Source organism: Canis lupus, chromosome 20 (genome assembly GCF_011100685.1).
Source record: "Canis lupus familiaris isolate Mischka breed German Shepherd chromosome 20, alternate assembly UU_Cfam_GSD_1.0, whole genome shotgun sequence".
Classification (NCBI taxonomy): Eukaryota; Metazoa; Chordata; class Mammalia; order Carnivora; family Canidae; genus Canis; species Canis lupus.
This window is the reverse complement of record NC_049241.1, coordinates 57,878,592-57,905,394: the sequence shown is the minus strand read 5'-3', so window position 1 is coordinate 57,905,394 and position 26,803 is coordinate 57,878,592. Positions and strand designations below refer to the sequence as shown.

Sequence of the window (26,803 nt, the reverse complement as noted above, 5' to 3'; positions counted from 1 at the left end):
TGTCCCGAGATGGAAGGTTCTGCACACGGATTGTGGGGTGGGTGCACAGCGGGGTGAGTATGCTCCAGGCTGCCATGCTGTGCGCCTAGAAGTAGTGACTATGCTAAAGTTTACGTGTATTTTACAATAAAAAAGAGGCCAAACCCATACTTTGTGCATCGGGTATGCTCATCTCCACGTTAGGATTCAATTCAGAAGTGTCCACATACCCTGTGGTCACAGCATTTGCTCTGGGGCGGGAGGCTGGAAATTAGGAAGGAGAGAATCAACTGCCTGCTTTAAGTTTTTAAACAGGTAAGTAGTAAATGTAACAAAATACCAGGAAATGTGTGTTCCAGTGGCAGGTACAAGACTTACCTTATTGGGGGGGGGGGGGGGTGTCTGTATTTGTAACGTATCTTGCAATGCAGGCGGGACGCCCAACGTGGAGCTTGGACTCCCAACCCTGACCTCAGGAGTCGCATGATCTGACCGGGCCAGCCAGGCGCCCCAGGGTCATTATTTTTTAAAATGTATTATTTTAAACCGTTTGTGTCCGACTTCCTCCGTTTGACCACATCCTGCGGGCTTCATTCGGTGCTTCGTGGTTTGTTTATGAGATGCCAATGGCCGGGCGTGTGGGTCGGGTCACATCCCCCGCGACCCGGGCCCACGTGCGACGGGGGTGCTGAGCTCCGCGCCACCTGCCGCCGCCCCTGCTCCCCGCGGGTGTTCTCACTGCGCCACGTCGCGCCGCCCGCCCGCCCCCGCCCGCTAGGACCTGGGGTTTGTCTCGCGCCGTGCGCCCGCGACCTGGGTCCTCCGCACCTTCCGGCCCCTGGACTTGGCGGCGCCTCCCGGGCGTCTCCGCCGCCGCCGCCGCCGCCCGCGCGACCAACCCCACGGGCCCCGCCGCCCCGCGTGACCTTGCGCGGGGCGTGGCCTCCGCCCACCGTTGACCCCGCGCGCCACTTCCGACCTGAGCCCAAACAAGGAAGCCCGGCCGCGCCTGCGCCCCGCGGTGCCTAGCTCGGAGGGCCCGAGAGCGAGCGCGCACGCACGCACGCACGCACGCACGCACGCACGCGGTCCAACCCCCCGCGCTCCTCTCCCCAGGCAGGGCCGGCGCCCGGGACTCCACTTCCCAGCGCGCTCTGCGGCGCCGCCGGTAGCTGCGGAGGAGCAAGGCCGGGGCCGCCGCACGCAGGCACGCACGCAGGCACGCACGCAGGCACGCACGCAGGCACGCAGTCCGGCGGGCGCACCCCTGGCCCCGCCCCCGGAGGCCCCGTGCGGGAGCGCGCCCGGGCGTGCGCAGGGCGGCGGCGCGGGCGCGGGGGCGCGCGGTGACCGTTGGCGCTGAGGGGAGGAGGCAGCGCGGCCGCCGCCGTTGCGCAGATCCGGGCCGCGGCTGTGCGGAGGGCGCCGGGGCCGGTGACCTTCCGGAGGCGGGAGCGAGCCAGGGGGCCCGGGACGCCGAGCGCCGCCGCCATGAACAACTCGGGCGCCGACGAGATCGGGTGAGGACGCGCCGGCCTGCGCCGCCGCCGCCCAGACGCCGCCCCGGCCCCGTCAAGGTCACGCCGGCGGGCCGCGCTCGGGCCGGGCCTGGGGTCGCGGGCGGCGAGCGGGGGGCGGGAGTGCGCGTCCCGCCGCTTCCGGGCCGGGCGGCCGAGGGGGGCGGGGGCGGGGGCCCGGCCGGGGGGGTCCGGGGGGCGCCGCCGCCGCCGCCGCCGCCGCCGCCGCCGCGCCCGGGAGCCGCGAGCCTGGGGTCCGCGGCGTGCGGCCGCCCGCGCCCGGGTGTGTGCGGGGTCCCCGCGCGGGCCTGCTGCCGCCTGGGCGCCGGGGCTCCCGCGGGGGGCGGCTTCCCGGGGCTCCCCGGCCCGCGCAGCAACTTGGCGGGCGGCGCACGTGGCCCCGGGACGCCGGAGTGCGGCCGCGCAACTTGTTCCGGCGGCGGCGGCGGCGGCGGCGGCGGCCCGGCTCCCGCTCGGCCCCTCCCGAGGCGCGGGGACAGGGGAGGCTCGCGGACCGCGCGCCCGCCGGCAGGTCACGTGGGGCGCCCGGGTCGGGCCCGCACCGCCGGCCGGGGTCTGCCGCGGAGCCCGCCCGGAGGCGCCCCGCGGACGGAGAAGGAAGGCCGCTTCCCCCCGCTTTCTCCTCGCCCGGCCATTAGGAGGCGGGTCGGCGTTGGGTTCCCCTCCTTAATTATAGCCTCGTTGCACGCGGAGGGAGCCCCGGACCGAGCCAGCGATCCCGGAGGAGCCGGGGAGCCCGACTCTGCCCTAGTTGAGGGCTCCGGTCTAGTTTTCGTTGCGGAGAGCGGCCCCGCGCTCTCAGGGTGGCGTTCAGGGTTAGCCTTTTCTGTGCAGCGCGGGGCTGGGTTTCCGTGGCCTTGTGCATCCTTGTCAGTGCCTTGAGCTTTGCAGGGACGCCCTGTGTCTGCTGGAGCGCCTGCTTTGGTAAGTCATTGTTTGCCGGGGATGACTGGCCTCTCCCCGGCCTCCCGCTCCACCTGTGGACACAAAATGCGTTTTGTGGGCTCTCGGTCCCCACGCCGCACCCCGTCCGCGACTGGGAGGAGGACCCGAGGAGGACCCGTCACTCCCAGCCGGGTTTGCTCTGCAGAGCGTGCCCAGCACTGGCAGGCGGCGTGTTCTTTGTGTTACGCAGCTGAAAAGTTGCAGCGCTTCTGACGGGAAACCGGGGTGTAGGGAGAGAGTGCTCCAGAAGCGGGGCCGGGCCCGCCCCATCCCCGTCCCTGTCCCTGTCCCCGTGCTGCCGTCCTGCCTTGCCCCGCCAAGGGGCAGGGGTCTTCAGGCTTGCACAAGGAGAGCAGACAAAGGTCGGGAGGGAAGGGCGCCTGGAGGCCCCTGCGGTGTGCTGCGGGGATCTGAGCCTGGTCTGCAGTGCCAGCTCCGGCGTGCCGTGGAGCCAGTAGGAGCCACGTTCCCCTCCCCGCTCTTGCCGATCCACCCAGATCACCTGAGTTTTGAAGTTGTAAATGACGGGTGTCCCGGAAACCTTTCATTGCTTTGTGGGTAGGAATCTGGTGCTAAAAATATTGACCAATTTCCGTTTTAAATAGGATCCTTGTTTCTGTTATTGGCGTGGGAGTCCAGGGCCCACTGGCTGTCCTCGTACAGATGGTTGACTCCGCTGGGCTCCGGGTCTAAGGGCCCTCTTGCAGTTTCCTGTGATCGGACCGCAGTTGCCTACTTTGGGGTGGTTACCACGTGGGAGTGAGTGCTGTGCTCAGATCCAGGTGCAGGCAGATGTTAGCAGGATGCGGCCGGTCTGAATGATCTCTGATGACACGCATCTTCATCTTCAGTCTCCTTTGCTTGGGGCTCTGGTCTTTGGTCAGCTTGGTCCAAGTAGCTCCCGAGGGAGGGCTTGACAGGCGAGAAGGGCTGCTCCCCTATACGTAACAGGAAACTGCATGTATGGGTACAAGAGGTAAGACCTCAGGAAGCGTGTGGATGCGTGGGGCCCGATCCAGTGCACGTATCTGCTTCTGAGTTGGGAGTTTTCAAAGGAAGAGCTTCACCAAGTGTTGGCTGTACCCGAGCCAGCTCAGAGGTCCCCTTGAGGTCTGGCGGGAGGGGAAGGTGGCTGAGACCAGTGGTTTTAGTTAGTGTTTTCATAGTCCTGATTGTCCCAATCAGCCAGAGCAGAGGAAGGGTTGGGTCTTGAGAGCAGAGGGATGATAGGAGCGGCAGTGCCACGTGTGGCCCCACGTAGCAGTTGTGTGATGGGCTGATATGCTCCCTTCAGAGCCAGCAACCAGGGGGACAGGCGGTCGCTTTGCTGAGGGCAGCGTCCTCTTTCCCTGCCATAACATGAGAAAGTTGACTTCAAGAAGGGTCTCTGGATTCCGACTCGGAGCTGGTGCCAGCACGAGCCTTACAGAGATCCAGACCCCCCGGGCTCCTAGGCCTCTGAGGGCACCTGGCTGGCATCTTGTCAGTGCTCACAAGTGCTGGAGGAGGGCTGGTTCCCTTTAGGACAGAGGCGTTTTGTTCCACCCACCTCTGGGGCAGCCGGCTTGTGTTGTGGAACTGGAGAAAGGTCTGAGGAAGGTATCATCTGGCACATGTTCTACTGGGAAGGCAGGGCCAACTGGACACCCTTCAGGGGAGAGTCCTGGGGAGAGGAGGAACTCCGCGGAGACCAGGTGAAGCAGCTTTCAGGTCACTCTGAGAGGAGGTGCAGGGAGGCGGCAGGAGTCCAAGGCTGCGGGAGCCCGAAGCACGGAAGGCAGGTGACCCCACCTATCCCAGCAGCCCCGCAGCCCTCCAAGTGCCGACAGGGCGAGGCCAGAGGCCTGGGCCTGGAGGAGTGGACACTTGTTAAATGCGTGTCTTCACTGAGCGGCCAGGAGGCGGGAGAGGTCCTGACTGTTTGGTTCAGAGAGGTCCTGGTTGGGGAAGAGGCCATCTTTTGCAGGGTAGACAGTGGTGAACTCTGGAGGTAGAAGGTAGAGATGCTTCTCTTTTGTCTTTTGGAGGTGTTTGGGGGCAGTCTCCCCAGCAGTGCTGACACTTGGGGGAGTCCTGGGCCCTGTGGGGGCTGAGCAGCATTTCTGGCCCCCATCCACTTGGTGCCAGGAGCACCCCCAGTTGTGAAAATCACAGATTTCCCCGGATACTGCCCAGTACCCTCTTGGGGCTAGGACCACCCCAGATGAGACACCTGTTTGGGAACATCTCCTCTTTTCGGCCTGGTTCCCAAGGTGTCCCTGCCACTTGCACCCATGGTTTAGGATTTGTTTGCTGTAGCGGGAGCTAGTTTGACACCTGTGAAGTTGACCATGGTGCTGGGAGGCACGCTGGTTGACTTCCTTCTGTTCTCAACGTTGGCAGCAGGTTGAGCACCTGGACCAGGTGATGTGCCCTCCCCACTTGAGGAAACTCACCCCGGGTAGCTCACTGCTGATACCCTTCCTAGAGTACCTGCTGGGAGCTGGGCTGGAACTTCATGCCCCAAGTCAAACCCTTCTCTCTGCAGGACAGACTGAGGCTTAGCAGGGCAGGAGACTTGCCCAAGGTCACCCCTTGGAGGAGCCAGAGCTGAGAGTCCCGAGCCCCAGAACAGTCCTGGTAGGGAATGGCAGGGATGAGGGCCAGGCCCAAACGTGTACATTCCACCACCTTTGAGAAGGTGTCCTGTCTTCACAGGGTGACTGTAGCATGGCACGGTGTCCCTCTCTGAGCTATGAGTAATGTCTTCAGCCGGCGGTCAGCTGTTTGATTGAGGCTCTTGCCTGCTCCTAGGGAGTGGTGGGAGACAGGGGTCCTGTCTGGGGGCGGGCTGGTGGAGGAGCTCACGGTAGGAGGCTTTGGGTGTCGGGAGTGAACGTCAGGCACTGGGACATCCTGGGGTTTTCTTCTGCCTGTGTCGGTCGACCCCCGTAGTGGTCTGGCCAGAGCGAAGCCTGAGCTGCCAGAGGGCAGGGTCCACACAGGCAGCAGCTGCCTCCCAGGATCTTGTGTGTGTTGCCGAAGCAGGCTGGCTCCCTGGCTCCTGGGGCTGCTTCCTTCCCTGCAGGGAAATGAAGACCTGCTTAGGAAGACAAGGTCCCCGGGTGACCTCCCTGGAGGGGCAGGAAGGGGCAAACAGAGGCTCTGCATTGTGTGTTCTTTAAACAGAAAGGGCCGTTTGCTGAACAAATGTGATTGGTCCCAGGCCCTTTGTTCCTTGCCCTCCAGAGCCAAGCTCTGCCCTGCTGCGTCCGCACTGGTGGCCACCTCACCAGGCGAGCCTGCAGTGCTTGGCCTGGGCCAGGGGAAGCCACTGGAGGTTTATTTTCTGGCATGAATACCTTGTGGCTGCCCTAAAGTACACAGAGCAAGAGCGGCGCAGTCCTCCAGTGCAGGTTTCAATCTCAGCAGGTGGGGGAGGGGGAGCGTTACCCAGAGCTTGGTGTCCAGGTCACTTCTGCAGATTCCCTTACTGAGGGGAGGTCACCAGCACCTGGTGTTGAGGTGCAGGTCCTGGGAGCCACCTCTCCTGGGCCCCCCTGGTCGTGGTAACACCTGTTCCCCCTCAGGAACCTGACTCTGGTTCATCTGGGAGGGCCTGGTGGAGCCAGGAGGTCCCCCCCGATGGCTTGTGGGGTTCAGGGACTGGGGGGGCCCCTGACTCAGCTTTAGCTGAGTCATGAGTCTTGCACCTGAAAGAGCAGAGAAAGGCTGGAGAAGGAAACACAAAATCAGCTGTCCCCTTAATCTGCGAAGTCCCGTATGAGAGCATCCATCAGCGCTTGAGATCACCCATCAGTGCCCAGTGAGTGTGTCTGGGCCGCCCCTGGGCAGCTGGCAGGGTGAGCAGCCCCACACTGTGCCAGGCGTGCACATACGTCTGTGTTGACTAGTGATAGTTGTGCTGCCTGGGCAGCTCTTGAGCTGTTTCTGGCCAGTCCTGCTTACGGCCCTGTAGTCCCTGGGGCTCAGAGGTTGGGGCTTTGCCCTGGGGTCTGGGGGGGTCTCCTAGGACCTTCGGAACCTTTTGGCTCCTTCTGTGGGTGGACCGGGGAAGGTATGCCGTTGGCGCAGGAGGAGAGGACATGCAGACAGGTAAACCTGCTCACGAGGCACTGCCTAGAGAGGCTCATGGGACTGCCCGGAGGCTGGGGCTCTCCTCCCCGAGGGACGGGTGTGGCCCACGAAGGTGTCCCTTGCTGTGCATCTCAGCCTAGGGCCGGGGAAGCAGATCCTGGCATTTCTTCTTAATGAAAACCTCTCGTAGCCTAGGACCACAGGGCGTCAGACTCGCGGAACGTGGCGAAGTAGTAACCAGAGTTCCTAGATGCTATCTCAGCCAGCCTCACCAGCGCTGACGTCTGGCCTCATCTGTGTGTGCCCCCTCCCCTACGCCATGTGTGGCTCGTGGGAAGTATCGACCAGTGAGCGGGAGCCCCCCGACCCTTTGTGTGGATGCTTGCGTGTGTTCTGTTTTCCGAGAAGAACATTCTCTGCAATCAGTGCAGCACAACGATAAAACGAGGGCAGAGCGTTGATACCCTTTCACCCCCAACCCATAGGGCAGGATCGGGGCTGTCAGTTATGTGGATGACGGTGTTTCTGGTCTTTTCTCCTTAATGCCAGATTTTGAAATTTAAATGAGTGCTGGAACCTGGACTGGTCAGACGAGTTCCTTCCTCCGTAGGTGGGTGGGTGGTGGAGGATTGGGTTGCTTGGAAGGATACCTGTTTGCGACCTTACTGTTTTGGTTGGATGCACACTAGGTAGAGGCTCGTATTTGTCTCCGTGAATTAGGTCTTGTTTTTTGAGAACGCTGGAGATCTCTTTTTCTTGCATGAATTCGCTTTTCCACAGCAAAGCCTTGTTCATTCCCGTGTCGAAGGAGTGGGCAAACACGCAGCTCCTCTGCGGTGCCAGCCAGCCTTGGGGCCTTCGGTCATCTGCCGCTCTGCGCCCCTACTGGGTGCCAGGCCCCGTGAGGGCGGGGCGGGGCCTGAGTCAGCTTGCTCCAGGCAGCGCCCTAGGTGGCCGAGGAGCCCCACTCCCCTGGGATTGTCTGGAGGCAGGAGGAAGCCTGGCCTGATTCTGAAAGGGGTGCGTAGGAGACACGAATTTAAGTTAATGAGGCCTAAAAGTAAGCCTCCCTTGCTGCTTGATCAGCATGTTCTTGAGACTTGTCCTCACAGAGCTCCCTTGTGCGGTGCTGTAAGCGCGGCCTCCGCCAGATGCGCCCGGCCGGCCCATGCGCAGGGGCCCGTCCGTGGGGGCCCGTCCGTGGGGGCCTGGCGGCGGCCGCTTACACGATGTCAGTGGGTACCTGTGGGGGGCGATTGTTTCTCACGCGCTACATTCACATCGCCCCTCCTCAGAGGAAAGGCTGCGGTGGGAACAAGCCCCTGACAGTCCTGGGGCCCGTTTTGTCAGGGGCTGGCTCGCCGGAGCTTGAATCCCTGGATGGAGCGGGGGTGACAGGTGCGCTAGCTGCCTCTAAGGGGTCTGTCCCCGGGTGGAGGACAGGGCACCCCGTCTGGCAGTTCTCTTGGTTGCTTGGCGGGATTGCCATCAGCCTGGTGGGGGTCTTGTCTTCGAGCTGAGCATGGTGTGGTTGGCTGCAGGCAGGGGGACTGCGGGACCCTCAGTCTCCGATGGGGACTGAGCCTTGGCCACGTATTGGCATCTGAAGACCTCTACGAGTCATGGTGGCCCTGTCCCCTCTCCCCGGGGAGGCGGGCGGGACTGAGCGCTGCCACTGCTGCAGCTAAAGCTTCTTGCCTGCCTTCTCTGCCATCCCCACCTTCCGGTTGAGGAGCCGTGTACGTCGGAGATGCGAGGGAGCTTGGCCCGTAAGGCTGGGATAGCCCGCCCCCACGGACCTGCTCCCGTGCCTCAGTGCCTCGGTGGCTCCAGGCCTCGCCAGCCCACGGGCGGCAGGAAAGGTGGGCACCGCCCTGCGGCCTGTTGGTGGGGAGCCCCTCCCCGGGGGCAGGGGCAAGTAGGAGGGCCCACGGTGCTGGAACCATCCTAGGGGTGTGCTGTGCGGAAGAGAGGCTGGGCGGCCCCGAGGGCACCAGTGGGGCACCTTCACATTCTAGCGTGTCTGCCCGGAAGGCCGCCCAGGCTGCCCTGAGGTGGGAGATGTGGGCGGGGCTCCACTTACTCGTGACCACGTGGAAGATCCCCGAGGCTTTGTCCTAGGGCCCCCTGCCCTCCCCCCCCCATTGTTCTGGTTTGCTGCATGTGCTCTCAGACCTTGCGGCTAAATCCCCAAGTATTTGCAAGAGCGCTGAGGAAGTGTGCGCCACGACTCCACCCCAAAGCCCCTGGGGTTCGAGGGCTCCGTCGGTCCTTTCTCAGGGTCTCACTGTCAGGCTCGGCAAGCACGTGTGGGTGGCTCTGGACGTGTCGTCTTCACTTCCGCGTTGTAACACTCTCCCCACCACCTTGGCAAGTCTCGGTGTCGATTTTTGTGTCTGTAGCTGTCGAGGCGGGCACTGGCTGAGGGGGACATGTGTCATTGCTGTGACCTCGACGCGAGTCCGCATGTCTGCACCAGCTTCTTGTGGGTTCCCGCCTGAGGATGGGGCGGATGGCTGGCATCTTTAAGGCAAGAACTATCTTGACCCTAAATATTTTCTTGTTGAATTGCAGGAAGCTCTTCGTGGGCGGTCTTGACTGGAGCACCACCCAAGGTAGGTGGTGGGGACCGGCCTGCGTGCCAGGAGCTGCAGGCAGGCCTGTGACCTTGGTCTTCAAGTTGTGTGAATTCATCTCTTGTTATTGCCTTGGGTTTTTTGTTTGTTTTCTTTAATTTTTGATTTACTTACTGGTTTTGAATTCTAGGGTTGAGGGGTGCTTGACTGGGAGTTGTCTTGGGGTCTCACCAGAGTTTAGGGGAGGGATGTAGGCAGGAGACTGTTGGGGTGTGGAGCGTGGAGGCTTGCTGGTGCAGTCACTGAACTCGGCCTCCAGCAGGAAGAAGCTGGTGGTAGCTGGCATTCCCAGAGGTCACCTTGCATTCCCTCAGACTTCTTTTCGGAACGCTTTTGGCCGCTGCCATTGTCACTTGCACCCTTTCTAATTCATGTGAAGACATAATGTGTCTGTGTCTGGAATTCCCCGTCCTTCCCCAGGGGTCTCCCTCGTGTCCTTGACCATCTTCCACCTCCCACCCCCGCCCAGTCAGTTGATTAGCCAGTTTAAAGGTTGCTGGTTCCACAATTTCCAGGTCATGCTGAAGGACTAGGAGCATGTGTGCCTGTGTGCTTTACACACCAGCTGTGTACAGTGCTTTAACACGCTGGTGTGTGTGTTTGTGTTCTTGTCCCAATCTCTGAGCAGAGACTCTACGCAGCTACTTTTCCCAGTATGGAGAAGTCGTAGACTGTGTGATCATGAAAGATAAAACCACCAACCAGTCTCGAGGCTTTGGGTTTGTCAAATTTAAAGACCCAAATTGTGTGGGGACGGTGCTGGCCAGCAGACCACACACACTAGACGGCCGAAACGTGAGTGTCTTTCCCTGGAGTCCACTTCCTCCTGTCCCTCTTGTCCCTCCTGTCCCTGCCACTTGTTGCTTCTTCAGGTTGCCACTGCTGCTGGTCCTTGACGGATGTTCATGTTAGGGAACGTTTTAGGGGGTTGACATTAAGGGTTGCAGCTCTGGACTTAGACTGGATCTTGGAGTAGAGCATGGATTTGGGGTGTACTGTGTTGGGGTCGTGTGCTTGTTTGCTGTGCTGACACCTTTTCTAGGGAAAATAGTTTCATATTCACAACGGATTCATTTGAAACTTCTGCAGATCGACCCAAAGCCATGCACACCTCGAGGGATGCAACCAGAGAGGACACGGCCGAAGGAAGGATGGGTAAGGGGCTGGGCTGGGCTGGGTGGGGCTGCCTCTCCACGTGTGCCACAGCCACAGCAGGAAGGAAGTATGTGCCTTTGATCTGATGGTTTTGTTCATCACCGTTCAGAGTAACAGAGGTCTTCTGGTTTGGTGTTTGAGCTGCTGGGGATCGCTCAGACTTACCAGTGGTATCTGTTTTTTACGTTTTAGCCAAGAGTATTCATGTTGGTCTACCTTGAAAAGAAGGAAAAGATCTTGCACACCTGTTTGTGATCAGGAGTTCCATTTTCTCCTCACCAGAGGCTGCCAGCCTGCCCAAGGGGAGCCCGGTGTCCTAGCACCTTCTGCCCCTGCTCCCCCAACATTGCTGCTTGCTGGCCACTCCTGTCCAGGTGCTGCAGCTCATAGGCAGGGGCCCCCTTGGCTATGTCTGAGAGCCCAGTTGCTGCTTGTTCAAACTACTGGTTCAGAATCCACCAGTGTGGTGGCTCTTCAGGGATTCTCTGTGAGCTGTGTGTGTCCCCTGTTGCTTGGCCAGTTGGAGCAGACCTGTCCTCTGTCCACTATAACCCATCCCTCCCCTTCCCCAACACAGAAGGTCTCCGAGAAGACCATTATCCAGTATGCATTTGTCCTAGCAGAAGGGCCTGGTCAGAGCTGGGCTGGAGGTAGGCCAGATGTCCGATTGGCGTATCTGAACCCGGGCCTGAGAACTTGCATTTCTAGGAGGGTCCATTTGCTTCTGGTCGACAGGGGCTTCAGACCCTTAATACAGTTTTTATTTTCCCAGTTTTCTGTTGGGAACTTTTGGGGGAACTTTATAGAAAAATCGGAAGAGCAGTACATCAAAAACCTAAACACGTGGCTTAGATTCGTCGATTGTTAATATTTTCTTAGTTATCTATATCCCTTCTCTGTATCTATCACTCCTAAATTCTGGAGCGTGCATCTCCTAAACACATGTCCTCCCACATACCCACCCCCAGCGGAAGTGTCGGCAGTGGCTCCCAGCACCACCTGTGTCCAGACTGGTGCATTTGCAGCTCTGGGGTCATTTCACAGGTGGCTTTCGTAGCCCTTCTCTTCAGACTGGAATCCCAGCCACATTGACGTTCCATGTGGTTGCTCACGTCCTTTAGTCTCTTAGCAGTTTTACTGAGATGGCACAGGCATGTAGAGTAACCTGCACCTCTTGGTGGAGTTTGACCCCTGTGTGTACCTGTGAGACCCTCGCCCGCCCCCAGAGTTCAGTGGCATCGGTCCGGAGCAGTTGGGATGATGTAGCTGCGGAGCCCCTTGGACAGGAAGGACACAGTGTGGGAGGAGGCAGCGTCCCAGGAGCAGGAGCCGAGGTGCTGGTCTTCCATCTCGCTCTGGCGAACGTTTTCCCCCAAGCGGTGCGACCCTCCCACAGAGGGTGGGATCACGTAAGGCGTGTGGCTGCCCAGTTACCGGAATGCCCCATAGTCCTATTTTTCTACCCGGTGAAAACCTGGAAAAACTCTGGTTTTTCATCGTGCTGGCCACCCTGCCCTCCCAGAGTCCGTCCTTTGAGATCGTAGAGCTTTCTCTTCGATAGCTGCTCTCCAGGATGGGTAGACCTAGGACCTGCCACGTGCTCTGTGCACGTGCCTGTGCGTCCGGTGCTGCCGGTGCTGGATCCCTGGGGTCTTGGGACTCTGTAGGAAAATGAAAGACTTAGGATGGTTTGCTGACTATGGTTCTCTTTAGTGAGTTTTTGGAGTGTTTTGGTCTGGCTTTTAGCTGGGTCTTAAAACCAATGCAGAGCATGTCACATACTCACTGTGGGGAGTGTTGTGAGGGTGCCCCACATGGACTAACCATTTTTTCCTTCTTAAAACAGCAGAAAGGACCCAGGAGCGATAACAGTAAATCAAATAAGATATTTGTCGGTGGGATTCCTCACAATTGTGGTGAGACAGAGCTCAGGGAATACTTCAAGAAATTCGGAGTGGTGAGTTGTCCCTGCACCAGAGCACGGTGGGTCAGGGCGGGAGCGGTGGAGCCAGATGTCTGTGGACGTTAAGCCTGGCAGGTCCCTCCTCTGGGCTTGTGCCTCCCCCAAAGCAAGCCAGAGCCCAGGAGAGGATTTACTGCTTTTCCAGGCAGTCGAAGGCTCGCCAGGCTGATCTCCTGGAAGGCCCTTCTGATTGTTGTAAGCGCCAGAGTGTAAAGCGCTAGATAGTGTTAGGGAGAAGCAGGGTTTGGCTTGGCTGTGGGAGCCCGCCTGCTGCCTCTTGTCATGGGAGGGAATGTTCTAGGCCAGGTCCTCACAGGAGCAGTATAGACCCCACCACCCGGGAGGGGGCCAGCCTGGACCTGTGCTGCCCTGCTCCAGCAGCTTACACTGGCCTCCATGCTGCCGGGGACTCACTCCCTGGCTAGGTGCCGTGAGATTTTTTTGACTCGTTACCTGCTCGGTGTTTCCTCAGTGACAGCAGAGTTTCTTCCAAGGCTGGTGTGTTCTTTACGGAAGAGGCTGAAATCTTTTAGAATCTTACAGGGGTTTAACGTTACTTGGGTTCATTTGGAAGCTGAGTTCTAGTAGGGCAGACAGAAGAGAAGATAGGGGCTTGCGAGTAAGCGCATGTCGGGGGCCGTCCCAGTCATCTGCGCAAAGGCACGGGGTCACCCCAGGCTCCCACTGAGTCATACACCCTGTTGGTGGGACAGCCTTGTGGCCCTCACTATCGCCTGTTTGTCAGAGGGTGCCTGAGTGTGCCGAGGGCCTGGGCCAAGAGTTAAGAGCGCCAGAGCACATGTGCTCAGTGAGCAAGGGGCCCGGGAAAGAGGGGTGCTGGCTGGGTGGACACCTGTCAGGGAGTGCCAGGCTGAGTGCTGGCCAGCGGGACGCTGTTGAAGCGTGCGGCTGAGCCCCAGATCTCCAGCAGCCCAGCCTTGGTTTTTATCCGAGCGGAAGGGTGTGCTGTGGTCCTCCCAGGTCTCGCCTCCCCAGCTAGAGCGTGGGGCTGGGGCCTCGAGTGTCCAGATGGCTCCCGTGAACACTCGAGGCAGAGGCAGCAAGCACTTCCCGTGGCCTACTTCAGGTGTGAGTCTCAGGCATCAAGCCCCATAACGTCAGCCTTTTGCCTCGGGACTTCTCTGAGGAAGACATTCCCAAGCTGTCATTTGCCTCGGGAGTTTTGTGGTAGCCAGATGTGCTCGTGGCACCCAGGTTCTCGAACAGCCATCTCTCTTGCAGGTCACAGAAGTGGTCATGATCTACGACGCAGAGAAACAGAGGCCTCGAGGTAAAAGAGATGGAGTTTGTCCTTGACTTTCCCCCTTCAGATGGCAAACTATTTCACAATTAGGTGGTGGTGGTAGCGAGTATTGCCTCAGAGAAGGATGATTTGGAGACATGATTAAAACATAGGCCCTTCCAGTGCAGCACAACCTGTCTGCTTCCCAAGGTCAGACGTCACAGTGTTTTTTTGGCTCATTCTTTTGAAGTTTTTACGACTTGACGTGAATTTCAATATGGTTTCTGTTTTCCAACGTGTACTGAAAGATGGGTGCTTTTTTCCAGTGCTGCACTTGTCATTGAGGGGCACGTCCTGCTTGGAGTCCCTGCCCAGGCAGATCTCATTCCATGGCATCAGGCTAGGTCTGCCCCAGCTCGGCTTGAACGTGGACTTTCCTTTATCCATCCCATGCTTTTTTCCTGTTTTTCTTGTTTCTTGTTCCCCTAAGACCATGGGGCAGTGGGAGGAGGGTGAGGAGCCGCCTCAGCGCGTCCCTGTGAGGTTCCATGAGCTGCCCACGCTCGCACGCCCAAATTGGTTTGTGAGGCTGGGACAGTGGGCACCTGATTGCCATGCCCCCCCCCCCTTTTTTTTAATATTCTTTTCTTTTTTTTCTTTTTTCTTTGTCTTTTTCTTTTTTTTTCTTTCTTTCTTTTTTTTTTTTTTTTTTTTTTTTTTTTCTGTGGCTGCCGCTGTTTGTGCCTGCCCGTCTGTTTTGGTTCATCCACCGCTTGTGGGCCAGCCGTGGGAGCTGCCCTGCCCGCGGGCGCCGCGCAGCCCCTGCCCCAGCCCTGTCCGAGGCCCCCCTAGCACAGAGCCGGCGCCGCCGCAGCATGCGCCCGCCATGCTGGAGAATAGTTTGCCATTTGAACTTCCATCCTTCTCTTCTTCCATGATAAGTGACGTATCCTCACTTCATGTCGATTAAGCTGTTAAGTCTTAGCTTAACTTTAACGTAGACATACATGCTTAGTGACGTACTTAAGTGTCTCATAGTAAAGTACAGTAACGTTAAGTAAGTTGTTTTTCCTTTTCTCTCTGTGAATTGTTTGTGATTAACGATATCTCTTTAGATTTCTCTTCTCCAGGTGCTAAATTATATCACACAGGTACAGGCCAGTCCCGCAGTCAGAGGAGGGAACGGGCTTTGCTCCAGTGGGGTGTAAACGAAGTTTCAGTGTGTTTCTGTCCGCTTCCTCAGTGGTGATGTCGCCTCTTGACAGACAGATGCATCCCTAGACGCCCCGCCCCGGGGCTCCTTACCCAAGACTCACCGCCTCTTGCGCTATAACGGACCACGCGAGCCCTGTGGTTGCAGACCCTCCTGCACTTTGAAAAAATGTTAACTTTTTAACATGCTGTTCATCACCCATACTGTGTTCCACCATTTGCCTCCAGTCTTGTGAAACTTCAGGACACGGGAAATCCTGAGGGCTGCTCTTAGATTCCTGACCCCAGTCGCCCCCCCACCCCCAGGCCTCGCCCTGGGCCTGGGGAACACGCTGAGCCGCCGTGGGCTGGGGGGGCACAGGCAGGAGGAGCTGGCGGGGAGAGCACTTCGGGCTTGGCCTTGGGGCCCCTGTTCCTGTGGGGGCTCACACTGTCCTCCACATCAGGCTTGGAGAGTCCCTGCGAGCTCGAGGCCAGCAGAGGGCGGGAGCGACGGCAGGAGCCTCTGGTGGGCTAACGGGGTGTCCCAGAGAGCTCATCCTGCTTTCTCCCCTTCCCAGGTCTTTTCCAGGGCTCTACCTCCCTTCTCCTTCTTGGACAATCTAAGGCAGTGTCCCTGTCCCTGTCTGTCCTAAGGGTTCTGCATGTGTCTCACTGGGGACAGTGACGCCCTGACCTCGCCCATCGTCCCCTCTCCCCTCACCCTAACAGCTGCCTTTGCTCGCCTCACACCTTCCTCTCCGGTGACTCCCCGCTCTAGCTTCGGTTTCCTTCTGTGTGTCTTGCCGTCATCGTTCTGCAGCCATGATTCCGCTCCTTCTTGCACGCCGTGTGCAGAATCTTGTGTGAGTGTGTGCATAGTCACGCTCATGCACACGCGTGTGCAGAGACACATCAGAAGCCTCCTGAGTCCCAGGTGTTCCCTCCCTGCTAGTCTTTCCTCCCCAAGTTTCTGAGCTCCCCCCCCCATTCCGTCCCCCACCGAGGTTTTGCCTGCAGTCTTCCCACATGGCCCAGCACCTGCAGCCTCAGCAACCCTCTCCCGTCAGCTTGAGAGGCCTCCTACCTGCCCGCTCCGACTCTGCGGCCCTTAAAGGCCCTGTCGGGCGCAGGCTTGACTCGGGCTCTTGGCATCGGCTGTGATGCTCTGTAGCTCTGTCCCCTCCCCTCCCCACCCCAGCCTCCGTACCCCATCCCCTTCTTCAGCCGGTCCAGGCGCTCAGCCCTTCCGCTCACCCGGCTTTTGTTCTTCGGGGTCTTCTGGCAGCTGTCTGCCGCACGCGTCCCTTTGTGCTCAGAACAGATGGGCCCCGGGGGAGGCAGTGCAGTCGACTGAGGACCAGACATGCCACATTAGCGGGGCGGTCACACTCACCCAGACCAACCAAACTTCGTTTATACTGCCACTTTCTTGTGTTTGGGAAATGCTAAATTTTTTTTCCCTTTAAAATTCTTTTTGATGACATGGTGCCTCTTGCTCTTGCTGCTGACAGCAGAGTTTGACCTGCTGGAACCCGTTGTGGCCTGTATCTTTGTGTATTTTATTTATGTAGATACGTACAGATAGATACCTGTATACATACGTATGTTACTTTGACAGGACTCCTTGGGCTTACCCAACAGCGTTGGATAAGCTTAGCGAGGCACTAACTGTGTAGAGACCGTACTTCTGTTTAACGCGCTAGAACAATATATGGCTGCTGTCAGCACTAGTTGCAAAGCAAATTGCAAGCCGAGGGGGAGAATCTTGGGTTTCAGAAAAGCAGAAGCGCACCCACGGCACACACTCGCCAGAGGTGGAGCTCGCAGCCCGCCCCCCCCCCTGCTTGCAGGGGTGCACCGCGGTCCCCTCCACAGAGTGCTCTGGCACACACTGGGCGCACTGGGCCTGCTGGTGGGCCAGGCCCTCGCCTTTTTGCTGTCCGGGCTGCCACTCCACGAGGCCAGCCCTTGGTGGTTCCCACCGTGTCTCTACTTGGAACCCCGCCTGCATTGCCGGCTCGGGGCCCGCCCTGTAGCCTCACACACTCCGCTTCCCTGAAACCCTTGGGCGACCCCTCGGCCCGGCCCTGATACTGTTCATCATCCTGTTTTGTGTCACAACGCCCTGCTACCTTGATTCACTCTTCGTCGTTGGCTAGGTTTTGGATTTATTACTTTCGAGGACGAACAATCAGTGGACCAGGCTGTCAACATGCATTTTCACGACATCATGGGCAAAAAAGTGTGTAGTTGTAGTTTTATTTTACCTTAAGACCAAACCAAGTCTTAGGCAACTTAGGGATTTCACTGGAAAAGAAAATCTCTGAATAGCAAGAGGGCCGGGGCGATTAGCCGTGTGGGCTCGGGCCTGCTCCTGCAAAGCAAGGGGCCCATCTCGCCCGGGGGGATCTGCCTGCAGCGCGGCGGCGCCCAGCTCGCCCGCTCTGCTCCCGGAGCCGCTCACTCTGGATCAGCTGGGGCGGGGGGGAGTGGCCCCCTGGCCGAGGGGCGCCGTCTTTAGGGGGGCGGGGGGGGGCTCCTGGGCTGGCCTCCAGTGAAATCGCAGGTTGCCTCAGGCTTGGTTTCTGTGACCACTCCTTCAGATGTCTGTCCTGCTTTCCAATTGCCTCCTGCCACCCCCTGCTGGGTGCGCAGCGGACCTTTGACAACAGGTTCCGTGTCAAACTAAAAGAGACATAAACATCCTGAAGGATTGGTTTTTTTTAATTGGGTCACTTACTGTGGAACTCCGGTCCCAACCACATGCTCTCGATAGTACTTAACTCCATGCAGTCAAGTGACCTCTGGTTTCATCTTCATACTGTGTTGCTGCCACGGAGGTGGGCTGGCTCAGAATGGGGCCCCTGCTTCTCATTATACTGGGTCCCCGGAGCTCTTGGGGAGTTCACTCAAACAAATCACTGGTAGAGATTCTGCAGTGTGGGGTCTCTTAGACTTAGCAAGAGGCTCTGGGTCCCCATTTTTGTGGGGACCCAGATTCCTGTCTCTGTCCTTCTAAAACCTGCTGTGCACACCCTAGCAGCCCCTGTGGGTACCACGGAGCCAGGATTTCCGTGTTCCTTCCCACATGCCCAGCCCTCTCAGAGACCGTGGCTGGATTTGTCCGTTAGGATGTGGGGGAGGAATGAAGGCAGCACACGTTTGCTGCCGCCCAGCGCTCCTGCCCAGCCCGCAGCCCGCTCCTGGGAAGTTGATAAACACAGCAGCGCGTGGAGCTATTTTTACGAAGAGGTGGCTGAGGTTCTGTTGCAGGCATAATTAATTCCATTTGAACCTGACTAAGCAACAGACACAAATCTCGCTCCGACGTTCATTGAAGCTTTTAGTTTAAAATTAGCATACAGATTTCAAGGATGCATGCCAGTTATGAACACAAGTTCAAAGGAGTCCACGTTCCATATTTTAAGGTACTGTGACATTTAAAACTTGGAGGAAGCCTAGTCCTGCTTTAGGGGCAGAAAGGCGGCTAAGCGCACGGATCTGCTCCCATCTCCAGGCGGCCACCCCGGCCCGGTTTTGTAGGATGCATCGGTGTCTGAGTCTGGTCTGCACGGAGCACAGAGCGGAGACTGAGGTGGCTTCTCGGTGTGGGGCTCGACTTCTAAAGTAAGGTGTACATGTGTGGGAGCCTGGCTCCTGGCAGCAACCCCGGCCTTGCCCCGTTCCCGTTGCCACCTTCACTGGTGGGCAGGCCACAGCAGCCCCTCGGTTCCTCAGTGGGGCTTCGCCTCCATAAAGGCTTGGGTCCCACTTCTAATCAAAACTGGAGTGTCAGTGGCTGCATCCATGTTCTAATAGGAAGAGGGTTAAAATTTTTTTTTTTTTTTTTTACAAGGGCTGCTTTGCTTTGTAAGCAGGAACCAAATTCCCTTAAGGAGAGTCTGTGAAGACTCATTAATTTGAGTTCTTTGAAACTGGTCCCTTGGTCCTGCTGTCACATGGCCTTGAGCTAACGGGGGTTTTGTTCCTATCCATGGAGTGTCCTTGGGGCGTCAAGACGCTGGGGTCTGTGCCTCTGTCCCGCTTCCTGTTTGTTCTCCAACAGGAAGGGGTCTTAGGGCAGAACTGACGGAGTTCTGAATGCCTCATGCTCAGCTCCCCAGACTGTGAGACCCCAAGGATGACTCCAAGTCTCTTCCTTCTCATTAAAATTTATCATTAAAAAAAAAAAAAAATCAAGACTCTCAAATGCTGAGGCAGCCCTGTCACCGGGGGATCTTTTAGTTGTCAGTCTGCCCACATCTTAAAAGCTGCATAACGGAGGGAGCCTCCTGGGGGCCACAGTGCTTGGTGCGAGGAGGGCCCGCACGCCTGGCCCCTGCTGGCCCAGCCCCTCCGAATGCTGTGGCTCCTGACAACACCTAAAAGAGGAAGGGTCCTGGGCTGCTGACCTAACACAGTATGAAGATTGCTTACTGATTCAAATGTCCATTTTATTGCATGTTTGTTTACTTTTTTTGTTAGATGTAACGTAAGATTCTCTTTATCACATCCATTCCCTCTGACATTATTTTGAGTTAATTGAGATTCTTTAAGCGTTAGCCTGGGGAAGGTAAGTCTTTATCTTCCATTAGACATTTTAAATAAAAAACCTAAGTAAACCAACTGTGTTTCTCAGGTATGAGCTTAAAGCACAGGCAGGGCGGGAGGGCTCTGGGAAGGTCCTGTGTGCTGTCGGCCCGGCTGCTCCCAGCGGAGGTCCCTCCACCACGGTGCTCGGAGAGCATCCGGCTCCTGCCATGCTGAGGCCCTGCAGAGGCCCAGGAAGAGGGCTGTGATTGTTCGGTCGGTCCTGGTCTCTGTGTCCCTGGGATGATGAGGCCATCGGAGGAGAGAGCTGTCACTTCACCGTGGCTGAAAGACCCTTGTCACAAATCTCAGGGTTCTTGGTCTTCAGTCCGTTCTCTGCAGCGGGTAGGGCTTAACATGTCTTACGGTTGCATCTGTTGTACCTGAGAAACATGTTTTAAACAAAAAAAAGAAAAAAAAAAGAAAGAAAGAAAGAAAAAAAAAGAAAAAAATTATAAATTTTTAAAGAAAAAAAATACTGGCCTAAATAAGGTTTATAGTTAAGTATTTAGTTTTAAGTCATAATAAGATGCTAAGTGTAGTCATAAGTTATTTGAGGGTGTGTCTGAAGGGAAGGGGGTCCAGGACCCCCGGCATCTCCGTAAACCAGAGCTCCATTTGTCTAGGTGGAAGTTAAGCGAGCCGAGCCGCGAGACAGCAAAAGCCAAGCGCCAGGACAGCCAGGTGCCAGCCAGTGGGGCAGCCGAGTCGTGCCCAATGCCGCCAATGGCTGGGCAGGCCAGCCCCCACCCACGTGGCAGCAAGGATACGGCCCTCAAGGTAAGGCTCCAGCACCCAGAACCGGTCGGGCCCCCAGGCAGCCGCCTCAGGGGAGGCCCCCTTGGAGGTCAGGGTCCCGCGGCCGTGTGCGCCCCTTCCTGTGGACTTACTGCAGAGGTGGGACAAGTGTGCTGGGACAGCTGCTGGCTGGGCAGGTGCGTGGGCCTTGACGGAGTACGTGAAGGCAGGGGGGGCTCCCGCCCATCCCCTGTCCAGCCCCACCCAAGGTTGACAGCTGTGCACTCCTCCCGGGAGCCAGCACATGGGCTCTGTGCTGAGGGCCCGATAGCCCCTGAGGAGTGGAGTGACCCTCGGTATGCTCAGGCCACGGTCAAGGTCCCCCTCTGTGGTTTGGGCAGAAGGGTCTCACTGTAGCCAGCAGAGCCCCAGTGAGTGTCCTCACCCCAAGTGCCATGCTTTGCAGGAGGGCCAGGTGCCCTCCCTGAGGTCCGCGGCAGTGCCGGGCGGTGCCCGTAGGGGGCGGCCAGGAGGACCTGGTGGACCTTGGAGTCTGTCCTGCTGCCACTGCCCCTGACGGTGAGCTGGTCGCAGAGGCTCAGATCAGATGGTTTCAGGGAGACTCAGACCTTTGTCCAGCTGGACGGAGGCAGTCCTGCCTCTTGCGCTCTCTGGATCTGCTCCTGCTCCCTGGGCTCTGGGCTGATGCCAGCTGGGGTAGCAGGGCCTCTGAAGGGTCAGCAGAGTGTGGGCAGCCTGGCAGAAGGGCTGAGGTTCCCGGGGGCCGCCCAGCCAGGATCTGTAGCCTCCACCCCCTTTACACATGCAGAGAAGGGACGGTGTCCAGGGAGGGGCAGGAGGAGGCCAGGTGGGTCAGCCTGCACCCTGAGGCACCTGGCACCCCCCCCCCCACCCCACCCGAAGCTTGCAGAGTTGTCTTTTTAAAAATACTTTATCGTGAAATAAAACCCAGACGTAAGAAACCAGTTACTGCGACCAGATGCCCTGGTACCCACTAGCACTTGGCTGGCAGCCAGCCTAAAGTCCCACCTGTGTATCTGAGCCCCTCAGCTGTGGGTGCCCCCTTCACCCTTTCTGATGGGTTCTGTTGAAGAGCCGGGGCCGCCTGACCGACAGGCTTGTCTTGGGGAGCCTTCCTCTGTAGAAGCTGGGTGCAGGTGGCCGCCCTTCTCCCGTAGCCAGGTGCTGGAAAAGCTCTGGGGGTCATGCCCATGTTCCTGATCCAGCACCAGCCCCTCTGATGCCTTGCTCAGGGCTGGGACATCCTCCCTGTCCCCACGGCGCAGCAGGACGCCAGGCCTCTCGAGTCTGTGTCAGGGGTGGGCTCAGCTGCTAGTCTGGGATGTTGACAGGACACCAACCACCCTCTTTGTTTTCCTGTTTAGGAATGTGGGTTCCAGCAGGACAGGCAATTGGTGAGTCCTTATTTGCGGGTGTCTGAGAAAGAGACTCAGCGGGTGGGCCCACCGTGGGCCTGGGCAGCTGGGGGCCCTGTGCGCCACACGCTCTCCCCTCACCTCTGCGCCCTGTGTTCCAGGTGGCTATGGACCGCCCCCTGCAGGAAGAGGAGCTCCCCCACCGCCCCCACCATTCACCTCTTACATCGTGTCCACCCCTCCCGGAGGGTTCCCCCCTCCTCAGGGCTTCCCACAGGGCTACGGTGCCCCCCCACAGTTCAGTAAGTCATGCGGGCCCCTGGAGCGGGCGGGGGCAGCCCCGGGCCCTTGCTTCCCATCCTGAGAGGCATCCTTGCAGCCTCTGCCTGGCCCCCGCCTGGACGTGGCCGGGGTGCTGCCAGTCGCGTCCCTCTGCTCAGAGGGAAGTGGGCCACGTCGCAGGGGCGTTCGGACCCGATCTTGTAGTTCCGCAGCGAGGGGCTTGCACGTGCAGGGAACTTCAGTGTCAGCCCTCGGCGTGCCCTCCAGCTCGCCTGCGAGGTGCTCTGCTCGGCCTCGGTGGGGAAGCGCGGCCTTCCTGGTGCGTGGGTCTGCGGCAGCGAGGGGGAGCCCTCGCCACATCCACCGCGGCTGGCGGCTGCGGTTTCCACGTGCCACGCGGCCCGCACTGACCGGCCCATGGTCTCTCTCTGAAGTGCCTGGGCGTCCGGCTCTGCTGTGCTGTCGGAGTGCGTCCCGGCTTGGGTCAGTCACGTTGCCAGGCTCCCAGCTACAGAGGCCTTGGCTGCAGCAGGCCACGTGACGACCGTGTGGCCGCTCAGGGCAAAGGTGTGCCCCTCCCTGGGCTGGACCACGCCCAGTTTGATTTCTAACAAGAAGACAGGTGGATAGAAACAGGGTGTGTGGAGCCCCGGGCCCCAGTGGATGGGCACGACCCCCCGTCCTCGTGGAAGGCTTGCTGCCGTAGTTTGTCTGCCTGAAGCACAGACTGCTGTTTGCTAGTCGGGTTTTGTGGTTTTCAAGAGTATGCCCGTGCAGCTCCTGTCCTGACCCTTGCTGTTGGGGTACGGCAGGCCGCCCCCAGCCCACCCTGAGGGACACCCCAGGCCTGGAGCTTGGTGGGTTTCGGCAGGGGATGGTGCAGACAGCTTCTGCTGGGCTGGGCCAGGGTCGTGCGCGGTGTCTGTGTCTTTCTCTCCTGTTTGTTTGCAGGCTTTGGCTACGGGCCTCCACCACCACCACCGGATCAGTTTGCCCCCCCAGGGGTCCCTCCTCCACCTGCTACTCCAGGGGCAGCACCTCTGGCCTTCCCTCCGCCTCCGTCTCAGGCCGCCCCAGACATGAGCAAGCCTCCAACGGCCCAGCCAGACTTCCCCTATAGTCAGTACGGTGAGTTGGAGACCTGCAGGCACGGCCTTGGGCCCAAGACCTGGCCCCACCATCTCCTGCCTTCCCCACCGGCGCGCGCGCGTGTGTGTGTGTGTGTGGTGGGAGGCCTGCAGTGCAGGGGCTTGTTGGAGAGGGTCAAGTAAAATGAAAAGCAGGATTTTGGTTTCTTGGGTTTTTGCTAGGGAGTTAGTCTTAGAAGAGCATCGGTTGTGCAGCAGGCATGCTGGGGCCTGTGGCTTTGGGAACTGGAAGCTGTGATGGGGCCCCTAGGAGGATGGCGCAAGGGCTTCTTGGGCACCCCGGCGGGCCCTGTTCCTCGGTTGTCTTGTTTTCTTGTGAGTGCAGAGTGCAGGGCTGGCACCTGCGGGCCACGTGGGTTCATGGCTCTGGTGTGTGGCAGGCACTGGCTTGGGTGTTCCCCTGTGCTTCACTCGAGGGGCTGGTCATGGAGTAGGTGCCTCTGAGCCTGGTCCCTGTAGGGTGGCGTCCTGTGGCCTGTGTGGGAGGAGCTCATGTGAGGACAGGGTTGGGCCCGTTGTCCAGGGTCAAGCAGGCCGCCAGCCCGGGGTCTCCCGCCGCCTCTGCTGGGCCAGGCAGGTGGGGCTGCCTGTCGCCCGGGATCCTCGGGCTCCTGTGGGAGCCGCGGCTTCAGCCCACCTTCCTCACCTGGGGCTCTGCTGTTCCCTCATTGCTCAGACTGCAGTGTCTGCACGTTGAAGCTGTTTTTGCCCTCAAATGCCATCCCTGGCCAGCTGCTCCCAGCCGCCCGGCATCGTACAGTCTTACCCCCCTTGGCACCCTGCCAGGCAGCGGTCGCTGAGTGCATGGGTGGTCAGCACAGGTGTCTGGCGTGCGTGAGCAGCCCTAGCCCTGGGTGGGGGTGTGCTGACCGCCAGCGTCGCCCCGCCCCGCCCCTCTGCTGAGGCTGCCCTGGGGTAGTCACCCTGGTCTCGTCTCTTGCCAGGCCTGGGTACCTATTCTCAAGACCCGTCAGGCTTCGGGCCCATACTTTGTTTACACTCTTATGGTCAGGCTGAGCAGTGATATGGCCTAGGTAGGTGGCACCTCCTCATCCACAATCCCCACTCTGCCTGCACCTGGGCAACGGACACCGCCTCCTCTGCCATCCTGGGCGGGGGTGGACCTGGTGGTGCCCTTGGGACGGGGCCCTTGCCGGGGCGAGGATCTCGACTGGCCACAACCCCATGGCCCCAGGAGCTCTGCTTCTGCAGGGCAGCAGACATAGTTCCCCTGTGCTTTCGTGCACCCTCTTGGGGATCCAGGGGCCCTGGGACACGCCTTCATCCCAGGTGTACAGTCTGGTGCTGTTCCCTTTCCAGAGGCGCCTCCCGTGCCTTTTGAGGTCAGCAGTGCAGGGTCTAGGTCCTGTTTGGAGGAGGGACCTGCCCGACCCAGGCAGCCTCTGCAGGCATGGCGCCGGGAGTGGCTGACCCCTGGCGTCGGGCACGCAGTCTTTCCCCGCAGCCGTCGGTTTTATGGAAGCTGCCAGGTTGGGTCGGCTCTGCAGAGAGGACCGTCTGGGGTCTGGCGGTCATCCGGGAGGGAGGCCTGGCGCTAGTCGGACATTTTCTTAAATTCTGGGCACTGTGTCTGAGTCTCCCATGCATTCCACTCAAACGTACACTTCCTGGAATCCTTGGGCCACCGAGCCAGGCCAGGTGCCCTTGGCTCCCCAAGCTCAAGGGCGTCCAGTGGCTCCTGTGCCGCCAGGGCCCAGCCTCGCATCCTTGGCAGCGGGTGGGGAGGCGAGGCCGAGGACGGAGGGGGCAGACCGCGGGGTCCTGTAGGTCTCTGAGCTGCTTTTCCTTCTGCGCGGAGCCGGCGGTCGGGGTCCTGCGGGGACGAGGATGGGCTGTGCGGGCGTGACCCCTCCTCGGCCTCCGCGCGCAGCTGCCGTCCGCCCCGGCTGACTGGGCTCTCTCCCTGCAGGTTATGGACAGGACTTGGCTGGCTTCGGACAGGGCTTCTCAGACCCCAGCCAGCAGCCCCCCTCCTACGGGGGCCCCTCGGTGCCAGGCTCGGGGGGCCCCCCCGCCGGCGGCAGTGGCTTTGGACGAGGTCAGAACCACAACGTGCAAGGATTCCACCCGTACCGACGCTAGCTGGCCGGCGCCTTGCGGACGTCGGGGCGGCCGAGACCCAGGATTTAGAACTTGTGAACTCGTGACAATCACAAACTTGGCAGAAAAATAGCGACTCGACGGTGGGGGGAGGGGGGGCGAGAGGCTTTTGGAGGCGGCTGTGGGTGTCTGGACTGAAGTTTTTAAATATATTTCTTTCTCTAACCCATCAGCACAATAAAAAAAAGTCACTGGTTCAACAACAGGGTTTAAAAAAAAATGTCTTCAGCTTTAATTCAAAACTTCAGGTTTCTTTTTTCTTCTTTTTTTTTTTTTTTTGAAATTATTTTCCTGAGCCTTTTGTTTTACCGTATATTGTAAACTTTTATGTTAAAGAAAAAAAATATACATTTACAAATTGTGAGATTTTTAAGAGAAATTTTCTACGATGTATACTGGCTTATTTTTTAATTTAAAGCGGGGTTTCCGTCGGCACTGGTGGCAGTGAGGGGCGTTTTCGGTGCCTCACGCCTGGCTTTGAGGGTTGGGGCTCGTTGGTCCAGAAACTCTGGGAGCTTACAGAAGTCTACTGAGCGTGTTTTGTTTTTTTTGTTTATTCCTTGCTTTTGTCGACTGACCTGCCCGCTCTGTGTGCAGGTGCGCTGTGGGGGCCGTGCCCGCCCAGCCTCTGCCGGTGCCGCCCCGCGTCCGCCCCGGCAGCAGGGACGGGACGGGAGGCCTTGTCAGCCGCTCTCCCGCGCACGTGGTTTCAGGGCGTCCCCACTGACCAGTTTGACTCTGGTTTGAATAAAGAGAAGTGCGTTTGGATTAGAAACCCACGTTGTGTCCTTTTATTCCCTCCCTGCTCTCGGCTATGCGTCCCCCCGACCCCCACCCCGGGCCTGGGAAGAGCGAGCGGGGAGCCCAGGGCCCTTCCTCGGGGCGCCTGCGTTCTGGAAATTGCAGCCGATGTGAGTGTAACACGGCCCAGGGCCGGGGCCCGGTGGGAGCTGCAGCTCAGGTCCGGAGGCGCCCAGGTTCCGGGGCCTGGCTGCTCGCTGAGTGCCGAGGGAAAGGCGCCCGCGCGGATCTGGGGGGTCTGGCCAGGACTCCCCCGACCACTCACTGACCACTCACTTTGCCACAAACCGGGCTGTTCACGTGGATGGTGTGGGCGTCAGGACAGCACGTTGAGGGCCGGTAGGGGGCAGCATGGTGGCCTGAGCCCCTAGCTGGAGCTGGACACCTCAAGGGCACTTGGTGGGGACCCCCTGTGAGGCAGGAGGAAGGAACCCTGCGGCCAGGGACGTGGGGTGGGATTGAGCTGCAGCGTCCCACGGTGGCCACCCCCCTGCCCAACACATGGGGTCTGGCCCTGCAAGAGCGGGAGGACTCCTGGGTCCAGGGGAGGCTGGACTCAGCGAGGAACCAAGTGGGTGAATCCTCCCTTGTTCTACTGTATGGGGGGGGGGGGGCTGAAGGCTGCGGTCACAAACTGCCACCAACTTAGGGCTTTTTTTTTTTTCCTTTTTAAGAACTTATTCATGAGCGACAGGGACGCAGAGGGAAGTGGCACACTCCCCGTGAGCAGGGAACCTGATGCAGGATTCGATCCCAGGACTCAGATCAACGGCCTGAGCCAAAGGCAGATGCTCAACCACTGAGCCACACAGGCGCCCTAACTTAGGGCTTAAACCGCTCACACTAATGCTCTGATGGTGCTGGGCTCAGAAGTTCCAAAACCCAGGTGTGGGCAGGGCTGGTCACCCCCCCGGGGCCCCAGGGAGACCCGCTCGAGCCTTTTTGTGCTTCCAGCGGCACCCCCTCCCCGGCCCATGGCCCCTCCTGGGCTCTCAC

General features: G+C 59.1%; 1 protein-coding gene across 4 annotated transcripts; it reads left to right on the top strand.

The window, feature by feature from the left end:
• The first annotated feature begins 1,344 nt into the window (after positions 1-1,344).
• On the top strand, positions 1,345-25,781 carry DAZAP1 (DAZ associated protein 1). 4 transcript variants are annotated; one of them, XM_038567998.1, is made up of 13 exons: positions 1,345-1,499; positions 9,114-9,154; positions 9,804-9,970; positions 10,265-10,330; positions 12,177-12,287; positions 13,536-13,584; positions 16,890-16,972; positions 19,947-20,100; positions 21,465-21,494; positions 21,617-21,757; positions 22,689-22,865; positions 23,830-23,919; positions 24,816-24,955. In XM_038567998.1, the coding sequence occupies exons 1-12, from the start codon at positions 1,471-1,473 to the stop codon at positions 23,907-23,909; spliced, it is 1,128 nt and encodes a 375-aa protein (XP_038423926.1). In that variant the 5' UTR covers positions 1,345-1,470; the 3' UTR covers positions 23,910-23,919; positions 24,816-24,955. The 4 variants fall into 4 exon arrangements, with proteins under 4 accessions (XP_038423926.1, XP_038423924.1, XP_038423923.1 ...); XM_038567996.1 differs by lacking the exon at positions 23,830-23,919 and having other exon boundaries at positions 12,180-12,287; positions 24,816-25,781; XM_038567995.1 differs by lacking the exon at positions 23,830-23,919 and having other exon boundaries at positions 1,346-1,499; positions 24,816-25,781.
• The last annotated feature ends 1,022 nt before the right edge of the window (positions 25,782-26,803 follow it).